Genomic DNA, 17,871 nt, shown 5'->3' with positions numbered 1-17,871 from the left:
AAAGGGACTGTCCTGTGCATTGTAGGATGTTTAACATGATCCTGGTCTCTACCCAATAGTTGCCAGTAGCACTCTCTTTCCCTAGTTATGACAGCCAAAATGTCTTGGGACATGAAAATGTCCTCTGAAGGGTAAAATCACTGCAGCTGAGAACCACACCACCAGCAGGGGCTCTGGAGACAGATCACCTGGGCGTCAACTGCTGGCTCTGCAGTTACTAGCTATGTGACACTGGGCAGCCGTCTGAACCTTTCTGGAATCCAGTTTCCACAGGTATAAAGCAGGTATAAAAGCTAGTATCTACCATTCAGATGGTGAAAATTAAATAGGTTAACTTGTGTAAAGCCTTTCACTTATTATTCTGTAATTATTCAGATGAATGATGAGTAGCGGTTCATGTCACAAAGCTTAGTGTCAGCGATGGACACGGCTATGTAGGGGTGTGTGACTCCAGACAAGATTCTGATCCCTTTAGCACCCTTTTCCTCCTCATTTATAAAATAGAAGTAAAGCAATATCTACATTTCACTGGAATGTTGAATGGTGTTAAATGAACATGAAGAGACAAACACCATAGGTCTGCTCAAGAAAGACAGTTTTCACCAAAAGACTGCTTCATAACAGACATTTGGAGGCCGTTCCTAAAGGCAAGATATGCTCTTGGATGTGCTTTCCTTGACCTATGTCACTTGCTCGTCTCTCTTACCTGGCCCTGGAGATGTTTGAGTTTGTGGCCCCTGTCAAAGTTGACATCAGTTGTAATCACGATACTCTATTTACTGAAGAAGGGCATGCATTGATTTTTTGTAAGTTTTTCAATAATAATGGCAACAAAAAGCTTTCTGCTTCCGTATGACTTACCTAAAACATCTAATTTAATGAGAATATTCCATTCCATTAACACTTTTATCAAATTTGAATTTTATTGTGTCACTTTTGCAATACCATTTAAAAGGTATTATGCAAGCAGAGCCGGGCCACTTTGAGTCTGGCACAGGTGATTTCTACATGCAATTTTGCTTTCAATTAAGACAATTCCAACTAAATATTGTTTGCCGAGATCCTTTCCAGGCCACCTTTTTTGAGAATATGAGAAACATTCAAATTAGTTCTCCTATAAAATTATTATTGAAATGTTCTCATGGTGTTTACAATTTGAAGCAGATCATTCAACAAGCTGAACTCAGGCACTTTATAGTTTTTAAATTCCCCAAAAGATGTAACAATAGTTTTTAAAAGCTGCACATGTGTTTAAAACTTTCTAGTTGTATTCCATACCTGGCACAAAATAAGTGTAAAATGAATTTGCATTTTTATTAGTATGTGCCTAAGACAAGGAAGCTGAGAAGCAGAAAAAGAGAGAGATTTAACATATTCTGAAGCTGAAAAGGTCATGTCTTTGTCAGGGAACAGCAAACAAAATGAACAGATCGCTTTACTAAAACATCACAATTATCTCCTTGCATGGAATTCTGTCTGATCTCAGCATTAGTTATAAATGTCTTCCAGACTTTGAATATGTCAGAAATACCCCTTTCAGAAAAAAGGAATAAATATAATAGCTATTTGAACATTTGTTAACTCTGGTAGCAAAGTTACAGATTACATTAGTAACTGGCTTCTTAAGCTCTCTTTATTCATCTGTAGTCCTGGAAAAATTAAGTGTAATTCCAAATAGTTAAGATTCACAGCAAAAAGAAAGCTTCCTCAATGGCATACTTAAAAGTCAAGTACATATTAAAGTTGCATGAGGAGAGGCACGGTGTTGAATGTTTTTGCCCATGAGAAAGCAAAGCTGTTGAGTAATGCCTAGTGTGCCTTCTGCATTCTGCTTAGACACTATGCGATGCTGAGCTATTCGGCAGCTAGTCTACCCAAACGAGCCTGCAGGGAAAGGAATGAACTACGAAGCCAGCAGTAAGGGGATTCTGAGAAGTTACGTTATAGAAGGGATAAAAAAAATCGCTGGCCATAATGTGATGAGGCATACATAAAAGGCTGCATAGAAAAACACCAAGCCTAAACTAGTAAATACTAGTGAATATATGGTATGCACTAGTACATAAAATAGGAATGCGGTAGGATCTTGCCAATTTGATTCTCTCTATTTAAAACTGTGAGTCACATCAACATCTGAAAATCCCATTGATAAGGTTCATTGGATGACCTCCACGTAGTTGTTTCTTGGTCTCCTTTCATTGTTACTGAAGATCCTGATGCTATTCTTGGCCTCTGCCAAGGGCTGGGTGAACAGTTTCTGGGAGGGCTCTGACTCACGGTGGAAATAGCCCTGGAGAAGCTGGGTGGGGAGACAGGGTGAAATTCCAGACCCTCAGTATTAATAATCTATCTTCTATGCCATTAATAATTTTTGTATTAGCATTTGCCATTTTAAATAGACTGTCACACCTCATTGTCATTATTACTGGATAAATTATGAAACTACTGCTAAAGTTTTTTTTAATTCTGGCACTTGATCTTGAAGAAAAATCAGTGGAAAATGGAATTTATTCAATAGTGTAACATCATTCGCCAGCAACCATAGACAAATATTGCAGTGTGTAAATATAAATTATTTTATGTATTGTTTTATAACTTATGTAAGTCAAATCATCTGGGTTATACTTTTGTAAGTAAGTCTGCAACCAGAAAGAGAAGGAATGACAACAGGAACATTATTATTTTTTTCTTCTATAGTTCAGTCAATAGACTGTGGCAAAGTAAAGAATGTAGATTTTAATATAAGATTGAGATGGATTGGGACCAGGTCTGCAATTTATTAATGTTTTAGCTGTTTATCCTCAGGCAACTTACTTAGTGTTTCTGACCCTCAGTCCTGTTTGTAAAAGGAGGCTAATTATGACTACATTATAGAGTTGCTGTAAGAATTAATTTGTAACTGTATGCAAAGTGATTGCTACGGTGCTTTCAGTTGAATACATATTCAATAAAATGGCAGTTGTTATTTGTCTAGGGTTCACACTGACCTCCAGGAAATAACTACTTATCCAAGCAACAGAACTCTGTCCCATGTAACTTAGAAATATAAAGGGTTTTTTTTTTTTTTTTATCAATTATTTCCTTTTATAAATAAAAAACTCAGGAATCTTGGTTCAGAGCCTTGAACCAAGAAGCTTAGATACCATTCAACGCTACTGGTATTGGCTGCTGGAGATAAAGCCAGGAAGCAAAGTGTTTGATTACTTGTCTTATACAAAATTTAAAATTCCTCCATAATGGCCAAATAGGAGAGGATAGAGGTCATTTTAAAATGCGCAAATAAATATGCCTAGAGTCAAGGTCAAGGTAGCTTTAGATATAGAAGGTTCCAAAGCAGCAGTACATCTTGAATATATAAATTTCTGGCCAAGGGATTGATCAAAATGCTTCAACTTCTTTGGCCTAATATGTAGGCAGTGACCCTACAAATGAAGGGAATGAGAATTTTTAGGAAGATAATCCCTTGAAGACCTGGGGTAAAAAAAAATAAAAGTATCCTTCTAAGGTGTTAACAAACACGTTATTCCCTGGATTACTCAATACACAACAGCAGTGACATGTAGGAGGGTCCTTCCTTTACATACTGGAAACAATGACCAAGAAGGTAAAAAAAGTTTTTGATGTAATCATCCAATTTCCTGATGTCATAAGAATCCAAGCCCTATCTAAAATTCCACTGGAATTATAACTTATTTCCATAAGGTTCTATAACATGGTATCTGCCTAAAAGTATGACAGCATTTCTTTGCCTAGGAAATCCTCCCTAGATGAGCAATAGTATCATTTCAAATACAATTATAGAGAAATGACTTCAGTGACTTGGCAAAACTTCAAAAGCATAATACAATTTAAGACTAATGTCATTGTTATTTCTTCTTTAAAAAATAAAAATCTTCTCTTTGTCTTACCATACAATAATTCTTCCTGTACCCTCTTCTATTCCCCAATAAATAAATTAGAACTCTACCACTGATCAAAAGAGGTTAAATAGAAGGAAGGATAGATAAGAAATGATTAAGTAGAAGTAGGTGGGTCTGTCAAAGTGAAATAAGGCTGAATAGAAGACAGTTAGTAAATGGAAAGATACTATTGGAATAACTCCAATTCTTCAATTTTTGAATTCAATCTCTAGTTACATTTTAAAATCTTTATATTTTGATACTACTTGCAAGAAACTAAAATGACCAAGGGTTGAACTCATTTTGTATGGTAATACAATTGCCCCTCTAGACTTGGAACAAATCTGGTAGGGTGTTGCAGATGAACTGGTGATCTATTTAAACTTTACCCATGGGAACCACACAAATTTTAGCATAATTTTCATCCTTCTGATACTATGATTCCCAAACTGTGTGTGAGGTGTCTTGGTGCACTGCAGCACACTCCCAAGGGTGGCAGGAAGTAATTTAAATCTTCAAGAGAAACACAGTGACATTCAGCATGTATCAGATACCAATGAACAACCTGATTGGAGGGAGTTCATAGTTTTCAGATTACATTTGGTCCTATTCCTTTAAATGACATTAATTTTTGCCAAGCTGGTCAACCTGAAAATCAACGTGGAAGAAGAAATGAGGGTAATAATGTCCAATCTGACTAAAGGATTTGAAAATTTCTCTTAATAAGCTACTTACTAAAACTGAAACATGTCTCTCTATACTTGATACATTTGTATTATTTTTAAGGAGCTACTAAGTTGTTAAGACATAAATAGTTGAGTTATTTTGATTTAACCACTCAAAAAACAGAACTATTAGGTATTTCTTTTGGCTGATAGGTGCCATGGAAAAAAATCACTGAGACACTAGGGACTTATGAACTGAGAAAGTTTAAGAACACTGTCTTAACATTTGCAAGAATATATAAATGTCAACATCAAAAGTAAATGATGCTTTGGGCTGTTGATTCTTCACAACTAGAATTAGCTAATGCCAGGGGAGATGTGGTTCTAGGTGATTATATTAAATACACGATTCAGGGCTTATACTAACCCTCAGGAAGCAAGCCAGAAATTCACTGATTTAAAAAGAGTCCTTAAATAGCTAAGCTGCAGAGAGAAGTAAGTACAAAGTAGAGAAAGCCTGCCTTGTTTTACTCTCTTCTCTCTTACCTTTTTTCCCTGGTTTCTTTTTAGTTTCTGCCTATTGTACTGCGAGGTTTTCTCCTTAAAATGTCTGTAGATACTGACCCTGTAGAATTGGTCTATTTCTATAAAGCAAAGGTATGCTTTTTCCCCGTCCTTGAATTACGTAAAAAGTAAAATCTTGTATCATTTTTATTTTCAAAAAGTACACAGTGCTTTGTCATTCATCAAAAAGTCAGCTACTAAAAACTGTCAAAGTATTTTAGTGATATATTTCATTTATCAGTATTTATAGATTGCACTGCTCCATAAACTCTCTCTCATGGCTTATCCTTGTTCTGTATCTCTTTTTTAGTTAATTTCCTGGTACAAAAATAGTTGAGTTGCCAATTAAAAATTATTCTTTAGCCAAAAGAGCCATATCTACTAAGAGGCTACAGCTACATTACCATGGTTGTCGATTTGATGTAGACATTGTTTTTCAGATGGCAGTTTCCGTCATTGGGCACCACTATGCCTGCCAATTTGCTATCAAGAGCAAGATGAGATGTCTGGTCTGTCATCACCAGCAGCAATCTTTTAGCTTCTTTTCGCCATCCAATATGACTCTTAAAAATAAACATGTAATTAGACTTTGTATAATAACATAGATCTGTACTGTGGTTTTTACTTCAAGTAAACATTATGTTTGAGTTGAGGAACATTAAGTCAGGCTAGAACCATGTGCATGGATATAATGCTGCTGCATAAATAGCTTTAACTTTTATTTGTATATCCTCTGTTTTCCCACAGCCATGTGACCACACTAGTTCCTCGTTAGAGATTTCTAGTGTTCCAGTGGAGAAAGAATCAGATAGATTAAAAAGTAGGGGAACAAGCTGAAGTGAGGAGGATAACCATCTACTTCTAGTTCTTTGGAGTGTGGTGCATGAGAAAAGCAACACTTTTGGAAAGAATTTTCATGTGCATAATCTATTCTTTCCCTTTTATCTTTTCCTATTTAAATCCCTCCCCAAATTTAGCCCCTCTGTCCCAAATACACACCAAAATGAATCACCTTGGTGAGGAAAAAGAGATGGTAAGATATGTATTCTTCTACACTAGGTTTTTACTTCACAAGTCAAAGAGAAAATAAAAATTCTAAATTCTTTGAAAGTTTTGCATCTTAGCAAACACTCAATAATGTGAAAACGTCTTACTTCACAGACTGCTGCCTGAAGCATGGCATCAAAACTTCCTTCTGGTGTATCTATGTTTCCAGAGATCTTCTGTCTGTGAACTGCTTTCTCAAAGTCAGTGATGTTCTCTGTCAAAGACAGCACATGAATGTATCCATGTGGAGGCATACAGTCTAAATTGTAGTCACTATATGGGAAAAGAAGAAGTGTAAAATTTTGTAAAATTTTGCTCTTTTTTCTTAAGCATTCTGGAATACTAAACAGTAAAATTGCACAGTTGTGTGAAAAGGGAGTACTTCTTTTGTGCCAGGGAAATATTATAAGACAAAAATCTGTGCTTATAAAATTAGAAGTTTGATATTGGTAACAGCTTCTGTACAAGTAGGAAATAAGACTATAAGCATTTGGTATTCAAAAAATGAAGATGATTAAATGTGTTTTTAAATATAGAACAATTAAAGGCTTTCAATATTTAATCTGCACTGTGAATTTTTAAGGTGAATATAAGAATGTGCAGTGATTTCTTATCATTGAACAGCTGAGAAACCCTTTTGGAAAAGGTTTTTGGGAAATTTAGTTGAAATATCATATTACTGTTTTGTTTTTAATACTGCACTAATTTTTAAAATGATGCTTGGTGGAATTATTGATGAAAAATCAAAATTAATGAAAGTTATTTTGAGAATCCATGATATCCAGAAAGTAAGAATGATTCCTCTGGCACATTCACCTCAAGAAGGTTTATGAAACTCCATTAATGGATGTGTCAATCCTGTTCTGGTACATCAGATGACAGAGCAGTTTCGGTAAATTGGAATACATATTGTAAGGTAATCTAAGCAATTTGTAGGCACAAGAAAGATAAAGTCTTTTATGAAAAAAGATCCATACAGATTTGCTTTTCTGAAAATTCTACAGGCTAATGGCAATATTGTGTGACATTGTATTTTTACGGTTAATTCTTCTTTCATAGTGGGATGTATGCTATTTAGAATCAGAATTCTAAAACGGTAAGAAAAAAGGCTCTTTCTAAGCAGTCAAATTCTCATCTTTTGACCCACTTTCTTTGTGACAGCTGAGCTTGCTTTGTAGTCACATTATAAGCGACATCATTATTCACAGTCACAACACAGTGATGGAGAGACAGATGAAACATGGGCACAAACTCTTTGAAGTGTATCAAACCATAATTCAATAATTTTGGAGCAATCAAAAAATAAAAATACAGAATTTCCAAAGAGGTGTTTATATACATTGCAGACTAATTATTGAAGGTTTATTCAAAGTTACTAACATTAGGTAGGATTTTTTTCTTTTGATGATAAAAACTGACTAAATATTTGAAGAAATATAAAAAGCCTAATCTACAGGACATCTCAGATGTTTTCAGATATGAACAAACCTCCCCACCTCACCAAATATTTTTATTCATATTTTATACAAAAATATAAAATTTGGTATGTTCTTTACATTAAAAACAAAGTGAGATTTTATAAGCAAAAAATTGAGTATATCCACATCAAACCCTAGATACCTGCATTGATTATGAATCCTTTCAGGGTGGATACTAATGTATGGTGAAACTGTTTTATCAACGTACGAGCCAAATCCAATACGAAAGTCAGTGGTGAAAAATTGCATTTTTCTAGATAAATCTTTTCCAATATAATTTAATTTTTCTATATTATTGTGCATTGATGCTGAGACATCAACCAGATAATAAAGATCCACAGGATATTTCTTCAGAGGATGAATTTTCAGCATAAAATTAGCTTCAGCTCCTAGTTCAACAGAAGAAAAACATCATGTAGTCTTCATTTTAAACATTTCAGGATAAGATCTCAATAAATTAGTCACATTCTAGCACCTAACACAATCATCACAAATTTGTACATAAATTTTGGAATATTCTAGTATAATTATGACATATATAGTATTATTATTCTAGTATACTTATAAGGCAATTTGAAAACTATGCTGATTTATTGGTCTCCAAATCCTACAGTACATTTCCCACAGTTCTATAGGCTGATTAGGGATGATAACAAATGGGCCAGCTCCATATAAATGTAACAGGGTACCGTATCATTATATGAAACTCCCATGCCTTAGTAGTTAGAAAAACACAGTGCAGACCAGCCAGCAGCATTCTATCTCAAGACAGTGAGGGGGCTGTACTTGTAGAATGAGTTGAGGAAAACTGGGAATGTATCTTTTAAAAACAGATCTCTTATTGAATAAAGGCATAAATTCATTCTTTTGGGTTAAAGTGTATTTACATAGGAGATGAGAAAACTCTGGTACTGCACAGTACAACAAGCTATTCAAAATAATTACTATCTCATCACTTGTTAGTTGATAAGATTCCCCTCATCAGTTGGCTGACAGAAGGAATGAGACAGTGGGCTAAAGAACTATACCCTGCAGTACCACATGGAGGACCTGGGGAAGGGAGGGGTCAGCATTTGTCCAACACACAGTGGGTGTTCAATGAACACACACTGGAGAGGGGTCCCATGGGCAAGGCACCCACCCTGGGCAAAACAACTGGATGAGAAGAGGAGGCTGCCACAAGAACAAACATCAGTAGTCTCCGCTGGGCACTACAGTTTTATTTCGTTCTCTGTTACATTACTATTTGATAAAGGACCTGGGTTATCCCCCTAACCCTCTATAGAGTTGGTACCTCTACTTTTCATTTAAAGTACATGGTGAAAAGGCAACTATTTAAATATAGGCAATTTACAATTTATGAATTTTACTTTTTTAAACAAATAATCAAATGCTTTGTAAGTCATTTTTTCGTAAGAATATTCTGAATGGAAAACATTTTTAAAATAAACATTGATTTGTATACACAAGTTACTTATTTAAACAATCTTCTAATTTACCAAATCATATTTTTGGTGTTAGTATAAAATAGCAATATTTTCTTTTCAATTATTTCACAAATCAGATGTTTTTCAGCCAAATTACTTACTGTATTCAAAATGATAAGGTTTTGCTGATATATAATAATAATTATGGTATGGGAGAAGGGAACTACTCATTCTGAATTTGCTTTTATGTCTAGGCAGCCCTTTTAGTGTAATGCTCCTAGGTTTTGGCCCCTATTTGAGAGGAGAAATTGGGCATGCCTGGCCCAGCCCAGTCCATTCTCTCGTCCCTTGCCTTCAGAAGCTAGGCTGCTTCCAGAGACCATATCCTACATTCAGCTCTGCTTCTGGTCTTCTCTTGACAGAAAGACCCATTCCCTGTGGCAGTGTTCTGCAATTTGAGTGGAGAAATTAAATTAAGGGGAATGTTAGACACTAGTACACTGGACCAGATCCATGAGAAGCAGAAATTCAGCACTCCTGGGGAGAGCGGTTCTCATGCAGGGACTTGAACCTTCATGTATGGATCAGCATTTTTTGTTTTTGTTTTTCACTCAGACCCAAAGTGTCAACTCTCTCTAGAACTGCTGTTGATGAAAAATATTGCAATCTTTTTAGATTAAAAAAAAATTGTTTTTCTAACCTGGCCACTCAAAAAACATGGTATCATGGTATTTTTATGTTGGTGAATCATTGCAGTTTATGGTGGCTCTGTCTAAATATGAATGGCTGTTTTCAGAGGTATTGCTAGACGTACTAGATAGTCAGCATACTGTGCCAGGGACCCAGCAAAGGTATGGGTTGGTCACCTCAGCAAACAAGCAGAGCCTGCGTAGCATCAGCAAAGGCACAGTCCTTGGAGGTAAGCTATTCAGGGCCCTCCAACCAAATGCTAGCCACACAAGGCCCTCAGCTGAAACCAGATGCTCATAGCCTAGCAAGCAAATTCTGGTCTCACTGGCCTCAGCAAAGAAGAAGACAGTGAGAGAGGACTGCCAAATGGTCAGGGTTTGAGAGTGTGAGCTGCTGTGGCTCGATTTTGGATACTATAGATTCTGACCTTAGCACATATACAGCGGTCAGCTGAGGCCTCAGTAGAGAAGTTTTCACTGAAGAGGAAAAGGGAATATTTCCATACACAGGCCTTTTAGTAATTGCTGGCAAGAACAATAATCAATACTTTTACACTGCAAGACCCTTGAGCTTTCTGTGAGGGTCTAGCTCTAAGTAGTCAATTCAAGGTAAATAGACCTAGCTAGGCTGACTCCAAATCCTGCTCTGCTAGATAATGAGGAAACTGAAGGGGTCAAGCTTGGATTACCATGTCATGAGTTTGAGATTTTCCTGATAAGATGCTCTCAAGTTGGCTTTGGATTGTATAATTATAAATAAAGGAGAAAACTCTTGGGGGCAGGTGTCCTAGGCATCAGTCTTCTACAGTAAGAGGACCTAGAAATACCTTTTTGTGGCACTGTGGATATTATGCCCCTAGTTAACTTCCCCACTTAACCTTTGTACGTGATCTCATCATAGAGCCACTTATAAACTGTTTTGGACAAGATGCCTGGGCATAATTTTGGAGGAGAAATAGAATAGGTTACGAAACATGTGCTTAGAGTGACCTTGGAAATTATTTAATTAATGAAGTGCTATGACCCATTTCAGGGTTTCCAAGAAATTTCCACTTCCCATCAGTGGTTTCAGAATTATTACCAAAGGAATTCTAGTTGGCATGGGGATGTGGCTATATGAAAATGACAGCAGAAACGTCCTGATAGACCATGGATCCCTGTCCTGACATGGACAGCAACCTCAGTTTCATCACATGCTTAATGACAATATCCAGTCGTTTTAAACAAAGAGCCTGGGAATGTTAGGGAGGGGAAGGAAGGGAAGAGGAATTATTGCTCCTCACTTTTTCTCCTTCCTCCCATGTAGGACAAGCCCCACATTCACTCCTTCTCAAGCATAATATATGATTTTCAAGGCTATTTTACCTAAAGGATTTTATTAATTTTGCTCAAGCCATGTTGAATGTGTTTCTATTCATACTTTAAAATTACCTTGGCTGTTCCAGCTATCAGATATTATTAAACAGTTATGTGCAACTGGATTTGTCATACAAATATTAAACTTAACCAGGAGTGTGCGCTCCAAATACTTTTAGTTGTAAGTTACCATGGGTTAATATTTATATTGAATATTAATAGATGATATATCAATGTTCCCGTTTTAATTTCACATTAAGTTAATTATAGCTGTTATTGTCACTTTAGGGGTTTTGGGTGCTGAAGATAAAGGATAATGATTACTTTATTTACAATTCTGGTATCTTTCTTGAAATGCCAGTCTCAGAAAGTAACCTAAGTAAATTTCTACAACAGCAAATGAAATTCTGGTGATGTTTTAGTTTATTTTTTTTAATGTACTTTATTGTCATACTTCATTCTTTTCGATAGTTTTCTGTTTTTGGAGCACAAGTAAATGTGAAGAATCTATTTGGGTGTGTGTTTATGTGAATGTCTTTAAAATATTGTCAATTCTTCTGAATGCAGAACTATCTAATTTTCCCTTTTTCTGGAATTTGAATCAAGTTATCTCACCAATTTTAGGTCTTTTTTCCCTATATTAAACAATCAGTTCTTACCACTAAACATAGGTAAGACCAATTTTGAGGAAAATAATTATAATTGACTATAATTTGGGGCTGACTGTAACATTTCCTTCTTTTTTTTTTTCCTTTATGAATGTAGAATTTCTAATATGAGGTAGAATCAGGTTAATTTCAACACTGTAGTTCAAACTTAGTACTGTTGACCCAGTAATGGGTTTGAGAGTTGAGAATCTGGTAGTTTAGTTTTCACTCACTTACCTATTGTGCATCAAGTTAAACATTTCAAATGAACTCCTCTATCATACCAGAATACTGGGATATATTCCTAGCCACCCTAGCCCTTCTTGACCTTTTGCCTGGATTATTTCCATAACCTCTTCGTTTGTGTACCCCTATCATCTCATCTTCCTGCCATCATTATCTATACCACGGAGCCTATCTTTTTAAAATTCAAAATTGCTTGTGTTCTGTCAACAGCTCTCCACCAGATGGCCAATGCCTAATGGCTAAAAACATCAGATCAAAGTTCCTATGTAATACTGACTCTTGTCTACATCTTTAGTTCTAGCAAAACAAATCTGCTTTAATTCTTCTTATATACCCTACAAATGCATACTCCTATTCCCTGCTGTGGTCCTTCTTCTGCCTGTGGTGGCCCAACCTCTTCTTCATGTAATTACCAGTTAAAGACGCCACTCAGTAATCTGCTCCTCCCTAGAGTGGGCTGAGGGCCCCGCCCCTGTACCATCGTTTTAGTGTTTACCATATAATTATGAGATTCTAGACTGGGCATCTTTATTTTTTTTATTTTTATTTTTTAGCAGCTAAGGGCTACTAAATATGATAATCTATGAACAATATTTACCATAGTATTGGGTATACAGTAAATACATATATTAGCAATTATTACTTACTACTACTAGATTCTAAGCGACACTAAGGTAAGAACTGTTTCATCTCCGAAGCCTCTGTGGCTAGCACATGCATAGTCACCCAGAAATGTTTTATAACTAAACTATATTTGAAGCACATTTTGGTACAACATTTCAAAGGGCCCACATACCCACATAGTTACCACAGGAAGAAGCCAGTATCTAGAACTTATTTCCCACAGTGTAGGGAAAGCATCCACAGAGTTTCTCTAAGAGGAAAAGTGTATCAACTGGCTCCCAAATGTTCCTGCCACCACTTATATTATCTCCAGGAAAGCTTTATCCTTGTCCTTTTGAGGTTCTAAGGACTCAGACTCTTATTTCCTTCCATTAACTTTAAAGGGAAGAAGTGAGTCTGTGACATAAATAGAAAGAAGACATGGAGGAGAGTTAATGACTTACTTAGAGCTATTGCCAGTGACTGGTTTGAATACAAAGAATAAAAAGTGGTTAAAATAAGTTTTTAAACTACTCAAAGAATGGTGTGAGCATCTCTGATGTACTGGGCACAACAAACATGACTGCATACTGGGAAAATATAAGTAAAAATGTTCCGCATAAGATGAAATTTTAAAACCATGAGAAAATGTGGAAAACTATAAGTGGAAGAATAATAAGCCTATTTCTATTCATTATACTTCAGCAGGGGAAGGAGAAGTGCCCCCATATGGGACCAGTTTATTATGGCAAGGTACGGACTCCAGTACAATTCCTAATTTCTGCGGGAAATAAAGTGAGGAATGTGTGGGGGGGTAAAGAGAAAATGTGCAAGTTCTGTTTTGTTTTCTAAATTTTGAAATTAAGAAAGAGTACAGCATATCTGGAAAATCTTACTAAATCTACACTAAATTAGAAGATTATTTTTTGCACATTATTAAAAAGAGCCAAGTCTGAAACATTTTCTTAAGTTAGTGAAATACAGGTTAAACTCATCCTTATCATGTATGTTGTATTATTTCTGAATTAGAATTAGAAAATTCCCTTCTCTCTCCTACTTTCCTAAATATTTAAAATCCAGTTTCCTTAGGGACCATCAACTAGGATCAGTAGTCTATTTCTGTTATTATTTTCCATATGATTCATAAGTGAAAATTAGAAAAGGCATAATTTAAGAAGTAAAAAGAAAATGTCATTTTTAAATGTCATTTAAAACTTCAATTAAGACATAGTCCTACTAGCATTCTTTAAGAAACCTAGTCAGTATATGATGTAATAAATATATCCATGAAAAATTCTTAACAGATGCTACAGTGAAAGTCATAATTTTTTATCAGAGAAGAATAAAGTGATAAATCAAAGTTAATATTAAGAGGCCAATGTGTTTTCCACTTAGGTATGCATTATATCAAGCCCTTGACTCTTATTTGTCTCATGGTGAAAAGGAATTTAACATCATAGAGTATATATATTTCTATATATCTGGGGTTGCCAAAATTTAGCTTTATATATTGTGTCCCAAGGTGGATATGTCTTTGATGTCAAATATATTTTTAAGAACTTATTTTTGGTTTAATTTAATAAATATTTACTATATATGGGGATTATAAACTAGTTCTGCCACGTGGAGCTCACAGTTATGTCGGAAAGATGACTTACACACATCAGACAATTATACTATTTTGCACATAAGAAATTCAAAAGGTAATGGGAAATTTAATAAAATCAAGCTCCACAATGACTGACATAAAATTTTTTCTCTGTTTTCACTCTCCTACTCCCCATGATCTCTTCCCCGCTGTGTTCGCTTTCCATCTCCTGTTGATGTCTCCTGCTTCTCTGCTATCTCCAAGCCCTGTCTCTCTCCTGAGTTTCAGCCTCATCTAGCTAAGTATCTCTCTCCCAACTCAAAATGTCCCAGTTTAAATAAACATTACTTCATTCATAAGGAGCAGATCTCCCTACCACACTAAGTTGCTTGCCAGATCCTGGGAGTCCCACATGGCCCATCAATCACCATCTCTTGGGGATTCCATCTCTCCATTCTTTCAAATTTACCTAGTTTTTCTCCTATGTGATTACCACTATCATTGCTTGTCTACAGCACTGAAACAATTTCCCAAACTTTGGAACTGTTTGTCTATAGTCTCAGAAGGACTAAACCATTATTATGTCTATTAAAAAAAAAAACAAGCTAAAGTCTTTGAAGTGTATAAATTATTTGTAACATATCAATAGAAAAATGCAACTTAATATTTTCAAATTTATGTATGTAAAAAAGAGTAAGACATTTAAAAGAATATAGTTATATTTATTAGAGGCAAATTATAATAAGCTGCTAAAAATTAGCATTCAATTAGAAAAATAGTTGTATTTGTATGGAGATACGAATCACACAAACAAAAGAGATAAATATGATTAATAGCTTAGAAAAAATGTTCAAACTTTCTAGTTCTATGAAAAAGGCAAAAGAAAAGAGCTTATGAACTAGTTAAACAAATCAAAGATATTAAAAAGAATGAAAGCAGACATGGTTGACTCATGAAAGGCTAAACTGAACATCAAATTTTCTTGTGAATAATATACTTTAAATACATTAAAAAGTAAACATATTGTCATACATTTGACCTAGTAGATATACTGCCAGGAATGCATGCTAAAGAAATATGTGGTTATATACAAAGATACATGTAGCTTTGTATACATGTGTAAGCTTATACATGTATAAGCTTCAGTGAAGACGTGTTTTAAAAAACTACATTCAAATTTGATTGGGATTGTCTTACATTTATTCATTCACTTAGGCTTTGTTATATTTGTAGACTATATAGAGAACTGTCATTGTTATGATACTACCTTCAGGAGCATAAAATTTTTCTCTATTTATTCGCATTTTCTGTTAGGTAGCACAGTGGATCTTATACTTTTTAAGAAGTTTATTCCTAGACAGTTTACATTCTACATTGCTTTTATGAACTAATTATAAAATTAACCATTTTCTTCATTATATTTAATATTATAAAGGAAATTTACTGACTTTTGAATATTTTTAAAAACAATCTGCCAGAATAAAATTTTATAAATTCAATAGTTAGTTTTACTTGGATTTTCCATAGCATGATAATTTTGCTTTATCTTTTCAAAATGTTTATAACTCTTATTTCATTTTTAAAACTGTAATCATATTTATGTATATTTTTGAGAAGGATTTTAACAAATCCTAAGGAAGTATTCTTCAATTTTGGTTTTGCCAGAAATGGGCACTAAATTTTATTGAATGATTTTTAAATTATCTATTGAGATAACAATATGTTTTATCTCTTTTTGGCAAAGTAACATCATAAAAATGCATTAATTCCAAAATATCAACTATCTTTGGTTTTCTAGTTTAAGCCTATTTGTTTAGTAATATTGTTCTTGTTATCACATGCAGTTAATTTGATTAGTTAAAATTTTATTAAGAATTTGATAATAGGGTTATGGGACTCTTGTAATAATTAAGTAACTTCTAGGCATCCTGTAAAGTGATATAACAGTTTAGACAGGTGCGATGGCTTACTCCTGTAATCCCAGCACTTTGGGAGGCTGAGGCGGGCAGATCACTTGAGTTCAGGAGTTTGAGACCACCGTGGAACCCCATGTCTACTAAAAATACAACACAAATTAGCCAGACGTGGTGGCAGGTGCCTGTAATCCCAGCTACTCCAGGGTCAGAGGCAGGAAAATCACTTGAACTTGGGAGGCGGAGGTTGCACTGAGCCAAGATTGTGCCATTGTACTTCAGCCTGAGTAACAGAGGGAGACTCTGTCTCAAAAAAATAAATAAATAAAAAATAAAAAAATAAAGTGATGTAAGAGTTTATATGCCACAAAGATAATGTATTCTTTCAATATTTGAATGAAAATGAGAGATTTTTTTCTCATGAAAGCATTTGGACCTAATGTCTTTAGGGAATGCTTCTTATTAAGAGAGGTAATTATAATTTTTATAATTATAGTCATTTCTAATGTTTTAAACTTCTTATATATTAGGTCTCTTAGGGTTCTTTATCTTGAGTTAATGTTAGACATTTTCCTAAAAATATCTATATTATCAAGATTTAAACATTTTATCTTATATTTTGGTGCTTAATATTTTCTTAAAGGCCTCTTTCTGAATTTTATTCTGTAATTATAGTTTATACATTAGGTTATTTGATTTTTGTCCTCTTTCCTTAGTTAGATTTGCCAACAATTTATCTACTTTATTAGACTTTACAGAGAACCAGCTCTTGAATTTATACATCCATTTTATTCTTTTTTTCCTATTTTGCATTTCATTAATTTTGCTTTGTTTTTAAATTTAGTACCTCTTTTCTCTGTTTTTCTTATGAATTTCTTTGTCTCACTTGTTCTTACATCTTTGGATGCTTAGTTAGTTCATCTGAATTAATTCTTCTTTAATAATAAAAGCACTTAAAGTTGTGACTGTTCCTAATGACAACTTCAGTAACATCCCATATATGTTGATGTGTTGTTATTGTTATTATTGGTTTATGACTAGAGTTTCACGTTATTCTTGGAGATAGAATTATTTAGAAGAGGATTCTCTGAAACTTGCTATTATTTAATATTTACTTATCCTTTTGTATTGATTTAAAATTTTATTGCACTATGCTTATAGGTATCGGCATATAAGAAGTTTTTTTTTTTAGATTTCTGTTTTCTTGTTTAAAGTGTAATTCATTTCTAAAAATATTCCATAGACTTTAAAAAATATTATTTTATGTATCAAATGCTATCAGTCGAATTGTGTTCTGAAAAATTCATATGTTGGTGCCCTAACCTCCAATGAGACAGTATTTGAATAGGGGAGGTCTCTGGGAGATATGATTAGGTTTAGATGAAGTCATGACGATGGAGCCCTCATGATGGGATTAGTGCCCTTCTACGAAGAGATATTGGAGAGCTTTCACTCTCTTACTCTTGTGCATGTGTGCTCTCTCCCTTTATCACTTTCTCTCTCCCCTGTGTGGATATGGCAAGCCAGAATGAGACCCCTCACCAGGAACCAAATCTTCTAGCACCTGTATCTTGGACTTTTCATCCCCTAGAACCATTAAGAAATAAATTACTGGGCCGGGCGTGGTGGCTCACGCCTGTAATCCCAGCAATTTGGGAGGCCAAGGCAGGTGGATCATGAGGTCAAGAGATCGAGACCATCCTGGTCAACACGGTGAAACCCCGTCTCTACTAAAACTACAAAAAATTA

The 17,871-nt window shown here is 34.7% G+C and overlaps 1 protein-coding gene and 1 non-coding gene across 3 annotated transcripts in view; both read right to left on the bottom strand.

Annotated features, from left to right (window-relative positions):
• The window catches only part of ITGB8 (integrin subunit beta 8), a 76,976-nt gene that overhangs the window by 20,180 nt on the left and 38,925 nt on the right, over positions 1–17,871 (bottom strand). For both annotated transcript variants that reach the window (XM_017526943.2, XM_037737897.1), the window contains 3 exons: positions 7,796–8,042; positions 6,283–6,448; positions 5,533–5,691 (listed from right to left, as the gene is read on the bottom strand). In XM_017526943.2, coding sequence (XP_017382432.1) covers positions 5,533–5,691; positions 6,283–6,448; positions 7,796–8,042 — 572 coding nt within the window. The remainder of the gene's footprint in view (positions 1–5,532; positions 5,692–6,282; positions 6,449–7,795; positions 8,043–17,871) is intronic.
• On the bottom strand, positions 9,688–9,755 carry LOC119470972. The gene has a single exon (XR_005199957.1). It is a non-coding gene; the product is annotated as a small nucleolar RNA SNORD56 (small nucleolar RNA).

This window comes from Cebus imitator, unplaced genomic scaffold (genome assembly GCF_001604975.1).
Source record: "Cebus imitator isolate Cc_AM_T3 unplaced genomic scaffold, Cebus_imitator-1.0 Scaffold45, whole genome shotgun sequence".
NCBI classification, from domain to species: Eukaryota; Metazoa; Chordata; class Mammalia; order Primates; family Cebidae; genus Cebus; species Cebus imitator.
This window is presented reverse-complemented; position numbering and strand designations above follow the sequence as displayed.